This window comes from Ambystoma mexicanum, chromosome 3p (genome assembly GCF_040938575.1).
Source record: "Ambystoma mexicanum isolate Mex_15411 chromosome 3p, UKY_AmexF1_1, whole genome shotgun sequence".
Lineage (NCBI taxonomy): Eukaryota > Metazoa > Chordata > Amphibia > Caudata > Ambystomatidae > Ambystoma > Ambystoma mexicanum.
Window position 1 is genome coordinate 587,383,446 of NC_090925.1, and position 16,041 is coordinate 587,399,486.

The 16,041-nt window shown below is 47.7% G+C and overlaps 2 protein-coding genes across 4 annotated transcripts in view; one reads left to right on the forward strand and one right to left on the reverse strand.

Moving 5' to 3' along the window:
• Positions 1 to 16,041, reverse strand: part of SERINC3 (serine incorporator 3) — a 967,471-nt gene that overhangs the window by 119,821 nt on the left and 831,609 nt on the right. Inside the window, exon 10 of one of the 3 annotated variants that reach the window (XM_069651323.1) lies at positions 165 to 271. The exons of the other annotated variants lie outside the window; for them this stretch is intronic. Within the exon in view, the coding sequence (XP_069507424.1) occupies positions 165 to 271 (107 nt within the window). The remainder of the gene's footprint in view (positions 1 to 164; positions 272 to 16,041) is intronic. 3 annotated transcript variants of the gene reach the window in all.
• The window catches only part of TTPAL (alpha tocopherol transfer protein like), a 173,477-nt gene that overhangs the window by 113,039 nt on the left and 44,397 nt on the right, over positions 1 to 16,041 (forward strand). The window lies entirely within an intron of this gene.

A 16,041-nucleotide genomic window follows, 5' to 3' on the forward strand; every position in this document is an offset into this window, starting at 1 on the left:
TGTCAGGGGGGCACCAAAGTTCTAATGGTCAACAGAAATGATACTTGAGTCCCTAAGAGGTCGTAAGAAAATGACAGGGTTATGGAAAAAGTGAGCCATATTCAATTTAAAGGGGGTATACAAATAGACATTCTACTCTCTCAGCGGCGAAGAAGGTCACTCACCAAGAAAGGCTGTGTTCAAGAACCCTAGAACTGATGGAGCTGGAAAGTTCAGATCGAGCTTGGTGGATAAGCAGAAGAGGGATGGAGTCATCAATGATGGTTCTACACTATTTAGGAGAGGAAGGAGTAGATCAGTGCTTCAGTCAAAAACTGGGAATAGATACCGTACATTTTAAGCTCTAGAGACATGCGTTATCTCAATAACTACGACAGAGTATGTAAATTGAACTTACCCCAAATATGTACCCACCGACGTTCATACAATATTCAGTTAGTACTGTGAACGGTACGAAAATGTATAGGATAGTATTCTAGAGGCAGTGTGGCCCTGGGATACTTGTGTAGTGGTTGAGCGACTGTATCCCCTGTAGCGGCTAGTTCAATAATGGGGAATAGAGGAACTGCTGATGTATTGAAAAAGAGAGAGAGAGACAGGAGACAAAAGAGGAGTAAAAGAAACGGGTCAGAGTTTTATAAAAAAACGTTATTACAGCGCGGAAAAGCATGTGATTAACTGCGTGCATAATCCATAGATGTTACCTCAAGGGGCTGAAAAGCTCTCCCAAATGTGTTCAGTAAGAAGCGATACAGGGACGATAATTCTCGTGGTGCTCAATGACAATTCGTTGTTATGGAGCCGAAAAAGCGGAATAAATGCGTGTTAATCATTATAGCATACCTCTCAAGGGTGTCATCTGTAGGGTTCACTAAATGGTCCGAGATAGGGTACAGAATGCGTCTGTATCTTTGGAGACCAGGGACGGCATACCGTGCCGGCGTCCTCTTGTAACATTCGTAACCACGGACGGTATGTGTGAACATAGGACGGTCTATCTCTAATGTTAGCTCAATTGAATGGCACCCATCTTAAAGTGGAGAATGCTTAACGTTAGCGGTAATATCTGAACCTATAAGTTGCTACATAAGGGACATATACCATCTGATCATTGACTGTAGGGATGTAGAAAAAAGGGAATTCACTCAAATGGAAAATAATAGTGAGTATTAGTGATGTATGTAAAAGTAAGAAAAAAAGATGGGCGCAGAGCGTGGGGAACCCATGCTGGAAATGAGTAATCAGTAAGTTGGTATGGAATCTTGAAACATTTTACACAAACTAGGGTAGAATGTTGATATGCATGAAAGTGAATGGTGATCAAAGTCTATGATCATCATGACTGTGATCTGGTGTCCTAGACTTGGACATTATGTTTAGGGTAAAGTATTGTATGCCATCAAAAGATACCAGGTGTATGGTGATCCAAATGGTGTAAGTACAATCAAATGTGATCTATTGTAGAAGAATAATTAGAATGGCATATATTACAAATCTGAGCAAGTCTCTGACACGTACATTCTTTTAGTAAGGTATTACATATTGATTGTATCATTACCAGAATGACATAAAATGCCACTTAAAGATCATCAGTTAATCATGTTGAAATGTTGGAGAGCAGGATCTACTGTGTGGGAGTCGCATGTCTGTGGAGAACTACTAAATAAAGCCATTTAGAGAGAATTCCTCATTTAAACCCATTGGCTGAAGAGTGTCTAAGAAATAAATCCAATACTTTTCTCTTCTAGACAGTAAAAAGAGGCATAGTTTCCACCCCTCTGGGGTCGCTTAACCACTTCAATGACCTGGAATTTTATTTGGGCGACATTATGTTGGTGTTCCATAAAGTGTCTCGCAACTGGTGATCTTAAGTTCTTACATCGAATGGTTGATTTATGCTCAGACAAGCGTTCTTTGACTGGTTTAGTAGTGTGCCCTATGTAGAGTTTTCCACAGGGGCATTTCAAGGAATATATGACTCCCGAGGAGAGGCAGGTAGCATAATCTTTGATTTTGATTTTTTTGCCATTCTGTGGATGTGATATTGTATCACCTTTGATTACATTGTTGCAGTTCATACAGTTGAGACATGGAAATGTACCCCTTTTCTTTGTTTGTAACAAAAGTTGTCCATCTTTAACTGGTCGTTCAGCTTTCACCAATGCATCCCTTAAATTACATCCTCTTTTGAAGGCCATCTTTGGAGCCGTAGGGAAATGTTTCTGTAGGTTTGGGTCATTATGCAGTATCTTCCAGTGTTTACAGATTGATTTGCTAATCTGGAAAACGTTGACGTGAACATTTTGAGATGTATAGGAGAGGAGTTACCTTGTCTTTAACTTTAGGTAGTAGGAGTTGCTCCTTGGGTATGGTGTTGGTCCTCCTCCTCGCATCCTTCAGTATGTTACTCTTTTCAATGTGAGCATTTGACTGCAGGGGAGGCTTTTAAGCATGGGTTTGGGGTGAAAGCTGGTGAAATGTAGTAAATTGTTAGCGTCCGTTGGCTTATGGTAAATGGCTGTTATAATATTACCTTCTTGGATCTTCAGTTGTACATCTACAAAATGAAGAAATGGATCTACTATTTCCATTGTGAATTTAATCTTTGAGTGTACCGTGTTGAAGTATGTTAAGAATAGGTTTAATTCTTCTCTGGTACCACACCATATACCAAAAACATCATCTATAAAGCGCTTCCACATAAGGATTCTGGTTGACCAAAATGGGTGATTCAAAACATGGTCTAATTCAAATTTATACATATGTGTTGGCGTAGACCGGGGCCATTGCTGACCTCATGGATGTTCCTGATATTTGACTGAAGTACTTGCCTTGAAAGCGGAAATAACTGTTATGTAGTATCAAACCTAACAGTTCTATGACAAATTCTGGGTTGCCTCTAATTTGTGTGGAATTGGAAAGTAGCCAAAGAACCGCATTGATCCCCTCGTCATATAGAGGTGTATAAGCTGCACACATCCATACAAAAGAGGAGGCAGTCTGAATTTATTGCCGATATTTCCTTTAGGCAATTCAGGAAGTCTGTTGTGTCCTTCAAGTAGGTGGAGATGTTTTGTATGAGAGGTTGCAATAAACGGTCCACATAAATTGCTAGCGGGTCAAAGATGCTCTCAGTACCTGCCACTATGGGTCTGAGGGGTGGATTCATGCTAACTTTGTGGATTTTTGGTAACCCGTAGAAGACCGGTGTGATGGGATGTTTATTAATAAGAAAATGGCTAGTTTTCTCGCTGATCCATTCGTTGTCATATGCATTGTCAACTGATATCTCTATTAGTGATTTAATTATCATGATGGGGGTCTCCATCCAATTTGGTGTAGCTAGTGGTGTCATTCAGTTTTTTTAGACATTTGTTAGCATAGTATGTGGTATGCATTACCACAATCGCACCACCTTTTGTCAGCAGGTTTGATAGCCAGTTCTTCATATCTAGCCAATATCTCAATATGTTCTAATTGACTATTCTTATGTTTAAAGGAGAGGTTCTGTGATAGTTAATCCTTTTCAAGTCATTTAGGACATTTTTTACTGCCAAATGGCGTACATTCCCGGCAGAACCGCCCACACACGAATGTATTGGGGTAATGACGGAAACAGGGGGACACAGGAAGAACTTAGTTCAAACACACTTCGGATCATGTAACAACATTAAAGAGGCCTGGGAGCGGGATTACTGTGTGAAAATAACTGGCTTAGATACTGCCAACTTACTAAACATGTCTCTATAAACCCAGGGTTGCGACTGATCCAATTTAAGGTACTAAATCAACTCCATTACACCCCCGCTAAACTGGCCGAGTTCGTGGACGGTCACACGGGGAATTGTCCCAAATGTAATGCCCCTAAGGCAGATTCGTATCACATGTACTGGGCCTGTCCACCTGTGGCTAAATTCTGAGGGGAGGTGGCAGAAACCCTAGAAGACATCACCACAAGTCCAGCCACATCCTCCCCACGGAAGTACCTATTCAGAGATATCGGTAAGGTGACAGAAACAACCAGATGTCTCTTTAACGTGGCGTGCGTAGTTGCAAAGCGAAACATCCTGAAATGCTGTAAATCTACAAAGGCCCCTAGGAGAGTGGACTTTTTGAAAGACTTGTCAATGATAAATGAATGTGAGGAACAATTCACTATAACTTTACCATCAGCATGCCGACCTAAAGACATATGGGCACTGTTCCGACTTTACTTATGTAATATGCTCCCTGAGGAAGAAAGTAATGTGCTGTCGTCGTCTTAAAAATACCTGTGAACAGTATGACATATGCAAACAGATATGTGCACACTTTTCTGTGTTTTTCTTTTTTGATTACGGTAATGTGTGAACTGCTTGTAGCTCATTTTTGATGTAACTCTCTGGAAAAATAAAGGCTTAAAAAAATGATTAGCAGATTTTGCTAATTAAACATTTTTTGAATAGCAAATTAACTTATTTGATTAGCAATTTTGTACTAATATTAATGTCACTAGTTGTACCCCAAGATATAGAATTAGCAAGAATGCAGAAATGATTTCTATGTACCTCCTGAAGTATTAGTGCAATGTCTGTAAAATGTAAAGGTTCGCTGCATGAATGGCCACAGAAATAAAGCGCTTAAAACATTTTTCAGTTTATGGATGTGTGGCTGGGTCATGCAGTCAGTGATGTGTCCTTCATATTGTTAACAAGACATCAATTCATTAGTACACCCAAAGCAACCTCCTTGGAGTATTTGCACCTCCCTGAACCGAAGACTACACATCTCAAAATGCAAAACCATGTTTGATCTCATGGATGAACTCAGCTTTAAAAAGAAATAGCTTTGAGTCACTTTCTGTGCAAATGTGGTGTTTAAGGTATCTAACTTATTAACACATTGTGGGACACTTGACAGCTTTAATGCTAAATGGTCTCTCGTGTCCTCTTGCTTCTGAAAGTGAGCGTCCCCAAAACTACAACACACACTCCCCAATGAGAGTCAATAATGGACACACGCCAGGAGGGAATGAGACCAAGACCAATTGCGGGTGAAGGTAAAAGGTTTATCCAAAAACCAAAATAGGGCAAGCAGAGAACTCTGCAAACTCTGAGAGTGCTCTGCCAAACATCAGAAAACATCTACATTTTGTTACAAATCCACGTCACCTATGACGTGGGAGCTAGAGATTACATGAATCAATGAGATTGGGCAAAGGGGAGCAAGCATTATAGAATGTGTGGGGTCAAAGCTTCAGGATTGGTGAGGCTCTGCGTGGTGTCATGGTGATGCTTGTAGGTCAGCTGGGCTCATTGTGGTGGAGTTCTGGATCAGGAGACGTCTGAATTGATACATCTTGGCTGCACTAACATTTGCCCTTGCGGCCACACATACTCATTCAGTGGTAACTATACTTCATAATGCCCTGTAAATCCTACAAGTTGTTAATCTAACATCACAAGAGAAATAACACATAACTCTAGGTGCTCTTATCTCATCATAAAAAACACTATACAATAAAAGGACTGCTTCATGAGTATCAGGGGGCAAGTGTCAGAGATACCTCTATCATTCTGCTTTGTTAGATCGAGTGGGGGACATCTTTATAGTATGTTAGTCCAAGAGTAAATATACTGCCACCATAGTCAGTCAGGGTTGGGGTGAACTGGGATGCTATCGGGTCAGATGGCACATAGCTGGTACATCAAAAAGGCGGTGGGATGAGGTGCTTGCTGCCCATATTTCTTTAAGTGGATTATGGAGGTCCAGAGCAAGTTTTATGGTGGCATCGTGTTAGGAGCCTTAGGGGAAGGTGGATACTTGGTGCGGGCTCAGCAGAAGGGTGAGGGGGTACATTTGTAACATTACAGCATCAGTAAGACGAGGGCCTTTAGCTGTCAGCCCAGCCTGAGGGGGGAGGATAGCGGGTGCTGAGTATGCGACGCTGCAGAAGAAGGGAGAGCGGGCCCTGTTGCTTCTGGCTCATCTACTTTACAGGGTTACATGCACATTATTTAGAATGTAAGGTAGGATTAAGCCAGTGTAGTTACAGGTACATCGAGCAATATGCGAGCTTATTAACATTGTATAGGTTACACGTTTACATTTATTATGCGTACCATGTTACAAAGTAAATTCTATCAACAACAGTCTTGTAACTTTACCGTCTTGCATTATATACATTTGGACCAGTATGCAAGTTGATCATACTGCGAACACACGTATATTTGAAAAGCCAGTGAACATTTGGAGTGTGTGCCTTGTATTATATCAAACTAGTAAATAAACATATCCTACATTAGTGCGAGTGTTTTTCAAAAGACAAGTTTCGTTCAACAGTATGGTGCTTAGACATATGACCAATAGCTTCATGTGCATTAAACATAGGTAAGGATCTTCTTGTTTCGTTTTCTGGATTTAGCCCCTTAATACACATTTAAATGAGAGTATTTATAACCTTCACAGAAGAATTAGCAGTATGGGTGAACCAGGGTGGCACACAGGCGTAGGATCCATATCTGTTACTTCAAAAGGAGAACAAGGTTGGGGGGTTATCCACAGTGTATGTCATAAATGTGGGGCATGCAAGGGGATGGGGCATGTTTGTGTAGATGAATTCTTTTCTTTAAACCCAAGCCTTCGCCCAGTGATGGACTGCGGAAGGTGAAACATACAGTGTTTGTCATGTAGCTTATTCGCGCCTAGTCTCCCGCGGGAACAGGCCTTCTGCAGGGACGCAGAAGGGAGGAGCGTGAGGGAGATGACAGGCTCGCTGTGTGTGATCTCAAGGGGAGAGCTGCAGCCCTGCAGGCAACCTTTGTCTATGAGGCCTGTGGTACCATGTACAAAATAGAGCCGGGTTGTGGCACAAAATGAAGTCTGGTATCAGCTGTTTGGTCAATGCGTGCATACATATGGATCATCCCGCAGGGGGGCGTGGCCTGAGCACGCACTGTGAAGACGTGTGGGGATCGTGCTGCCGTCCTGATCCTTAACAGATCCTTGTAATCTACGGTGAAACCGCAACAAACAAAGATACAAACGTTCCTGCGGGGGAAACGATTCTGTGAGCCAGTCATCAAGAACAAGCAAAAACGCTGCCTCCGGACCCCCCCAGCAAGCTAACGAAGGTGTGCCCCTCCGACATCCAAAATGGCGGACAGCGCTGGGACCCAAGAACTCCTATGACGGGTAGCCCGAAAGCCCCATCCAAAGACTGAGCGGAGTGGTGCCTACAAACACTGGCACAACAAGGCTGCAGCAGAGGAGCATATGACTGCCACTCGAAAAGCCGATATAGGCGACAACGAGCCAAACGAAACAAGCAGAGGCGGAGGAGGGATGAGACGGAGCCGACGCGCAGCTGTACCCGATCGGGGCGCCTCTGCGAGAACGCCCGGGTGCGGCCGTCCACGCAGCAGCCACGTACCAGGGAGAACGGAGAAGAACTGCGCTGGAGCCAGGGGCAGACCGCCGGGCCCCGGCGCACACAGCCATCGGTGCGCGGTGAGCCCTGCTTTTTACAGTGGCAAATAATTAATGTGACTCTAAGGCAAGCTCCAGGAGAAAGCATGCAACACTTTAGTCTGTCTGTACAGTGGACTGGTAGGTGATTACTTTGATTGGGCTCAGACCAATCCACTGACCTCACCTGAAAGCTACTTCACTAGTCTGTCCTGCACTCTTGCCGGGACAACCCTTAGTTGAACCACCAGTGAAGGCAAGTGGCAGAGTGTAACACCATCACACAGCATCTGCCTCTCAGACCCAGGGGGGGATATCAGTCACCATGTCAGTCAGTGTTTAACTTGCAATAAATAGTACTGCCTGGGCTGCTGCTACAGAGCAGTGGCAAACGTCGCCTACCAGCTCTGTGTAATGTATACCTTCTGTGAAGTTAGGTAATTGAATTTGGTGCTAAATTACCATTCAGAATTATACATTTTTAACATTTGAACATTGTGCTGTATGATGGGTTGTGTATTTTAGAATGTTTCAGTGGTGCTGTATGTTTTGAACAAGGTCAGCATTAACAAAGCACTTACCTGGGCAAGCAGCGCTTCAATCGCTCATCACTCTGGAACATCACTGCAACCTGTACAAAGAAGAGAAGAGAACACAGGTTAGCAATTAACACCAATATACAGTGCAGCGCTCCGTGCATCAATAACTCGCTGTTATTGATGCGCGGAGCGCGTGGTCTTCGCCATCGGCGCAGCAACTCAGAGATCGCAACCATCCCTGTGAAAACAAAAAGAGACATTGTTAGGGAACAGCGTAGTGGAGCAAGACACCGAGAAGACAGAGAAAACAGAGAGAAAGAACGAGACAGAATAAAGTCGGAAAAGACATTACAACTCACCTGGAAGATAGCAAGCAGAGTCAGTCACAGCCGGCCTGGACCCGACAAAAGGGGACACGGACCAGTGAAGCAACTAGGTCCACGGAACGCCCGCACCAACCACGCGCCCCTGCACAGAGACGCAGGATGGAGAGTTCAACGCACAAAAACCTAAGGTGAGCAGTAAACCCAAGGGAGGGGATTTGGACCAGAGGGAGGGGGGAGTCCACCCATCACAGAACCAGTATCTTAACCGTCCATTCTCCTGTTATAGGCGCTACCCAACGTCTGGCACATAACCAAGCAAAGAGGGGTCCCGGATAGTGCTTAGACCTCCATCCAGTATCGTGTGGCGTCCCCGTGGATACCAGGTGAGCGTAACAGAACGCAAAGCCTCAATTAAAAACATCCACCTGGGCGTCATGGAAACATCAGAGACTGACCAACTAGCCCAGTTACTGGAAGAATTACGGGCCGAGGTGCACTCCGCCCGGCAAGAAACCAACGCCCTTAGGAGTGAGTTGATTGTCACCAAGGACCGCACCGATTGAGTAGCCAGACAATTGCTCCAAACACAGGCTGGGCAGGCTCTGTTGCCAGGAAGTATTCTGTCGGTTCCAGCCACATCCGTCAATCCAGTGCAGGTGGTCCTTCCTGGGGCAGTTCCTTTGGCCCCACCGGAACGTTTTACGGGGGACCCAAGAAAATATGCAGTATTCATGAACCAATGCCGCCTCCGTTTTCTTTGTAGACCCGGAGCCTTTCCGAACGATCAGTCGCGGGTTACCTTCATTCTGTCATATCTGAGTGGCAGGGCCGCGGATTGGTCCATACCGTTAGTAAGCCAGGATGACCCACTCCTGCGGGATTTCAGGGGGTTTCAACAGGAGATGGAGAAGCTGTTCGCCCTACATACCCAGGGCCAAGCTCTGAATAACGAACTCTGTCCCTCTGCCAAGGCAGCCAAGATTTGTTAACATATATTGTTGCTTTTAACAGACTTGTAATTGAAACTCGGTGGCCTGAGGAGAAATGAACAACATTTACTCCTACGTCCCGTCCCCTTTCCTCCATACTTATGGGACATTTCCTCCGTCCTGTGGGACGGGACCGGAGCACTTTGTAAAAGCATCAAATAAATGTTGTCTGTTACACTTTAGGCTTCCCCGCGGGCCTCCTTACAGAATACGACTTCTTTACAAGCTCCTCTATGCACCAGATACAGGCTGCCATGGCGCTTGTACAAACTGCGACGGACTCCGGGTCAGCTGACACGTCTTGTACGTGGAAGACGTACGGCAAGACACGCCCCCTTACGGCTATAAAACCACCGTCTTCCAAGGGGCTCGTTGCTGCTAATTAGCGTTACAAGCTACACGCGGTTACGTCCGTTACCTCTTCGTGTCTTTCCACACGATTCCTCATCTGAACTCCTGGTTTTGACCCTTGCCCGACTACTGGATTGGCTTGTCTCCTCCTCTATTCTTGTCGTGCTCGTCTGGCTTTTTTGACTCGGAACGTTACTGGATCCGGCTCCCTTCTGTCTCTTGCGGTACTTCATTCCAGGTTGCCGCTTCTGCATACGGAACCAAAACCGAGAACTTGCTGACAACTATCCGGAACTTATTCTACATCTACTCTGGATACATGTTTGCTCAGGTACATACTTAATTGGCAATTCCCATTTCTACTACTTTTTTTCTCCACGACTTGGTTGGATATTTGTCTCCTGTTGGATTCTGGGACATTGAGTGCTATCCTGTGAACTTGTTTTCAAGTGCATATAAACGCTCTGCTGAAACTGCACCAACCCGGCACTAGTGCGACCCTCGTGCCGTCCGGGGCTACTTCCCTATACTAACATTCCTGTTTATTTTCTCCTTTCGTTGTCTTCTGTGTCCTGGATTCCTTTCCTCAAAGTATCCTTATTCAGGTTAGTTGTTTCTTTCCAATTCGAGATATATATATATATATAATGGAACTGATACCTTAAAGGCTCTTTAGACCATTCCCACTCATTTTGTGTTATATTCCTTGTAGATCCACCCCGGGGAAGCTCCACGCCTTAACTTCAACACTGTCTAATATCTTTGTATTTCTTTGCAGCATTGGTATTGGCGGTGTGTGTTCTCCCTGCTCTTTTATTCAATTGACACCTCTGTCCCAACTGAAACAGCAGAGAGGTACATTGTAGAAAAGAGTCCCTCTTTGAGGAAGCCTGAGTCTTGTACTCAGGGGAGCTGGGATGGAAGGCTGAATATCGATTCTTGTACCACCACCATCATCTCCAAGGTCACTCCTCCGCATCTTCGGCCTATTTCGGAGTGGAGAGTAACATTGTCCTTCCTCTCTTTCTACGCGGGGTATAGCACGGGCCTTAACCCCGCCCATCTTAACTCCGCCCCGCGCATCGTCCATCAGTCCTTTTCTCCGCTCGTTCGGGACTGGACACAAATGCATCTGCGGAAGAATTTCTTCCTTTTTTTCCTCTCTGGATCTCGCTTGCGATCGCGTAGTAGTCTGTCTGTCGTTCAAAATAGACTTTCCAAATTGTAACTCGTGTCAGCAGCGCTTCGCGAGGGCGGACCCCCATCCTCTTTGTTTAGAGTGCTTGGGTCCCGATCACCGTTGGGACTCCTGTTTCTATTGTGATTCCCTTTCGGTCCGGGCCCTTCAAGGTCAGTTAGAGCAGTTGGAGGAGGTGTTTCGGCGCACGCCTCCTACGCATTTTCAATCCTTCATCGACGAAAAGAAGAAACGCCTGGTGAGTACTTTACTTTTTAGAGCACCCCGGCCGGGGGACTCCTTCCCGGGGTCTTCTCGGGCCGGGAGGAGCGTCGACCACACTGTCACCAGGGTTTGCCCTGAGGTGCCTTCTGGGCCTAAAAAGTGTACCAGAGTTTTCTCCGAGGGTCTCCGTAAGGGGCCTGTGTACACCATAGTACAATCCTAGGCCCCTCCTCTGGGGGCTGCGTGTAGACCTAGGTTTACTGGGTCGTGGGGTACCAGAGCTCGCTCCGAGGCTTCCTTATCGGCTTTCCTCAAAAGTACCGGGTTGCGCCCAAGGCCTCGGCTGGGTTTGGTAAGACCGAATGTATGTTCGAGGCCCGCTGTGAAGAGTCTTCTACCGGACTCGGGTACGAGGTCCCGAGTACAGAGGCTAAGGTAACCAACAGTTCTGAGAGGCCCGAGAAAGCCTTATCGGTGAAAGGTTTTTCTCACCGGTCCCGCTCTTGTGGCGACACCAGAACCGTTGAGTGGGCAAGGGGTGAGCTTTTGAATCGAAGTTCCTCCTTTACCGGCAGTGCCGAGGTCCGTCCTCTGAAGGCTAGTTTGGCTGTTGGTATGTCACAGAAACATTTCAGGCCGCATAGTACCGGTTCGGCCGACGTTCCTTGTGTAAAGGCTAAAATGAAGACCCCTGATCCATCGGCGGGAACCCCTGCTTCAATTCCACATGTGCCGCAGTTCCCCTCAGGTGATAGCAAAATGGCGGCTGTTCCCGCCACAACGACAGCGGCCATTTTGGGTGCTTCCCCCTACAACTACGCCATCGGCCTCCGATGTAGGGATTGGTTCTGTGGGTGAACATAAGGTTCCTTGTGCGCATCCCTTTCGTCCAGTTTACGACTGGAACGCTCGGATGCCTCTTCCGCACAACATCTCGCTGCCTGTGGGTTCGGCACCCTTGATTTATGTGGACACCTCTGGGGATGGGCCTGTTTGGCAACCCTCCCCTCTGCGTCCGTGGAATTATCCTCCTCATGAGAGGCCTCCTCCGGCAGCTCCAAAGCCTTCTCCGGAGGACGCCTTTTCCAGCAAATTTCAGACGCTCATGCATAGCGACCCCATGAGGGAGTATTTCAAGGGTCTTTTTAGGGAGATATGCCCGCCTGCGCCTCCGGTGGTTCCGCCGGCGCTGCCTTTGCCTGCGGTGCCTCCCCCTACCCTTCCGCACTTGCCCCCGGTGGACAAGGCGGTGCCCGACGTAGTTCAGCAAGACCCTGACCTGTCGGATGAGGCGCAGGGTGATCAGGACAGCGAAGACCAGCCCCGCTCTATTCAAGCTTTCCACGACTGGGTGCTGAACATGATGTGTCTATTGGATCCAGTGCCTGAGGCACCCACTCCGCAGGAGGGTGTGCTTTCGGGGGTGTTCACCTTATGTCCTTCGGAGCATACCGGCCTGTTCTTGCAGAAGGACGTTTTGGCCGAGGTCTCCAGAGTCTGGGAGAAGCCGCACTCTGGACTTTTCGTCAATAAGAAAATTTGACGCGCGGTACAGGCTGCATTCTTTGGAAGAGGTGGCCCTAGCATCTTGTCCGCCCCCCTCCTCCACGGTAGTGGCTTCGGCCACTTTACAGTTCAGGCCTGCAGCATCCTCGTCTACGACGGCTACTCAGGTCCTGGGGAAAGAGGACAAGCTCCTCGACTCCCTTGGGAGGAAGATGTTCGCTAACTCTGCCCTGCAGCTCCGGCAGGCCAATGCAGAAATGGTGTTAGCGGGGGCGAATATGAAAATGTGGAAAGGTCTGTCGGAGTTTGAGGAATTCATTCCGGTCGAGAAGCTGGAGGACTTTAAGGCGGGATTCTCCGATGCCAGGGTCTTGGCCCAGGATCTGCTGGAGGCCGCGGCTCATCACGTCGGCACTTCGGCTCGTGGCCTTATGCTGGGAGTTTATACCTCTCGACAGGCGTGGTTGCATTTCACCAAGTTCTCAAAGGAGGTGCAGGACAAGGTGTTGGACCTGCTGTTTGATGGTAAGGAGCTTTTCCACTCCACAACGGATGTGGAGCTGACCAAAACTAAGGACAGCACCCAAACAGCTAAGTTATTGTCCGTCCTGGTTAAAACTCCTTTTAGAACCCAGAGACCGTTGTCGCAAAGCCGGCCCTCCTCTGGCTTCAGAGGTTTTCTAGATCGGAAATCCCTCAGAGCGGATACCCCTTTGGGTAATAACCGCCAGAGGTAGCAACGGACTCGGTTTTTCTCCCGCTCCTCAGCCTCCTCCTCAGGTTCAGGTGGTAACACCACTGAAAAGCCTGCCATATGAGGGTTCTCCGCGCTCGCACGAGACTCCGGTGGGAGGACGCATTGCGTCTCATTGGAAGGCGTGGCAGACCATCACCGAGGACCGGTGGGTCTTGTCAGTCGCTCGGGCGGGCTTCCGCTTAACCTTTACCCCCTACCGCACCCTTCAACCCTCCTTTCCAGCAGTCAGGGTCGTCCTCCCTAAAAGCCGAGGTTCAGAAACTGCTGGACCTCGGAGCTGTGGATCCCATTCCCCTAGGGGAACAAGGGGAGGGCTTCTACTCCCAGCTGTTTACGGTGCCCAAACCCAACCAGGCTGGCCTGCGCACCATCCTAGACCTTTCCCAGTTAAATCTTTTCCTACCCCAAGAGAAATTCAAGATGATCACGCCTGGCCAGATACGGTCCTCTTTGCAGATGGGCGATTGGCTCAGCGTGGTGGACCTTCAGGATGCGTACATGCATATTCTGATCTGGAATCCACACAGGAGATATCTCTGTTTCTCTGTGGGAGAGGAGCACTTCTAGTTTCGAGTGCTTCCATTTTGCCTCAGCTCGGTGCCACGTGTCTTCATGAAGATGATGTTGGTGATTGCGCCCTATCTTCGTCTGCAGGGTATCCATGTGTATCCGTATTTGGACGACTGGCTCTTACGCAGCACTTGCCCCTTGAAAGCCGCGTGCGATCTTCAGTCTCTCCTTCAGCTCCTGTTCCATCTTGGGCTGTTGGTGAACTGGCGGAAATCTTCCATGACGGTCCCGCAGGTCTTGATTTTCCTGGGTTTTTGCTGGAACACTATTGACTGCAGAGTGTACCTGACCGGGGACAGAATGGCGGATCTGTTGGCCACGTGTCAGATGTTTGTGCAGTCGGAGAGCATGTCGGCCTGGTGGTTCCAGAGGCTTCTGGGCCTCATGGACTCATGCGTATTGGCTCTTCCTCTTGCTCGTCTCAAGATGAGGCAGACTCAGATGGCTCTTCGGAGTTCTTGGCGTCAGGTTGTGGATCCGGACTCCAAGTTGATATTGATTCTGGCTTCCATGAGAGCGGACCTGAAATGGTGGTCTTCTTTCAGCAACCTGTCGTTGGGTGCGGGTTTTCAGGACCCAGCCCCTATGGTAAAGGTCACGACGGACTCCTCCCTTCTGGGGTGGCATCTGGCTAGTTGCAGTACACATTCCGGGCCAGCTGAATGTCACGACAGATGCCCTCAGTCGGCGGACGATAATCAGCTACGAGTGGAAATTGAAGGGCGAGATCCTCTCAGGGATTTTCCTGCATTGGGGCACTCCGGAAGTGGACCTCTTTGTGACAGCGGCAAACAAGAAACTTCCTCTGTATGCCTCCAGAAACAGGCTGGGAGCCTCCGCTCTGGGGGATGCTCTCGAGATTCCATGGCACTACATGAAGGCCTATGCTTTCCCGCCTTTGCCTCTGATTCATCGGACGATTTGCAAGCTGACGAACAGGGTGAACTGTTCTCTTCTGCTCATAGCCCCGTGGTGATCGGCCAGGTTTTGGTTCTCAGAACTTCAACACCTGTCAGTGTATCCACCGATCAGGCTACCGGTGAGTCCCGACCTGCTTCACCAGGATCAACAGCTGTGGCACCCCTCCCCACAATCGTTCAGCTTGGCGGCATGGTGCCTGAGTTCAAGTCATTAGAACATCTCAACCTGTCTGCTGATAACATGCATTATTAAGGCAGTAGGAAACCCTCAACAAGGTCTCAGTGTAGAAGCAAATGGCTTAGGTTCTATCATTGGTGCTTAGACAAACAGCTGGGCCCAAGGGTGGCTACGATTGACACTGTGCTGTCTTTCGTGTCTCACCTAGCAGAGTCTGTCTTGCAGAACTTATCTTTCGGCGGTATCCACTTATCTATCCACGGACCAATGCTCTTACTCTGTCTAATTCAGTGGTTAGGAGACATTTCGCAGGTTGGACGCGCCTTTATCCCCCGGTTCGCAAACCGCACCCGACGTGGGATCTGATTGTGGTCCTTACAGCGTTGTGCCATAAACCTTTCGAACCAATGGCCACGGTGGACCTCAAGCACCTTTCGTGGAAGGTGTCGTTTTGGTTGCTAGGCGTGTGAGTGAACTCCAAGCTTTATTGGTGGAGCATCCCTTCTTGGTTTTCTACAAGGATAAGGTGGTCCTACGGACAAATCCTTCTTTCCTGCCGAAGGTGGTCTCTGATTTCCATGTGAACCAATCGATCTCCCTACCGGTCTTTTTTCCGAACCCTGATTCAGAAGCAAAAAAAGGTTCTGTATTGTTTGGATGTGAGAAGGGCTCTTAAGTTCTATCTAGACAGAACATCTGAATTTAGGAACTCTTCTCAACTGTTGGTGACCTTTGGTAATCCACAAGGTAAACAGGCCTCTAAGGCGACTATCTCCAGATGGATCGCTGCCTGTATTACGGAGGCTTACACTGTCCAAGGATTGCAGCCTCCTAAAGGTATTCATGCACACCTGGTGCAGGGCAAGGCAGCCTCAGTTGCCTTTCAAAAATATGTCCCCTGGGAGACCATCGCAAAAGGAGCTACTTGGGCCTCCCCATCAGCTTTTTGCAAACATTATTGTCTAGACTCGAGCTCCAGATCTGATGCTCAATTTGGCCAGGCTGTGCTGAAGAACCTTTTTCAATAAGGTTTTTTTTCCATCCACCCGTAGTTCCT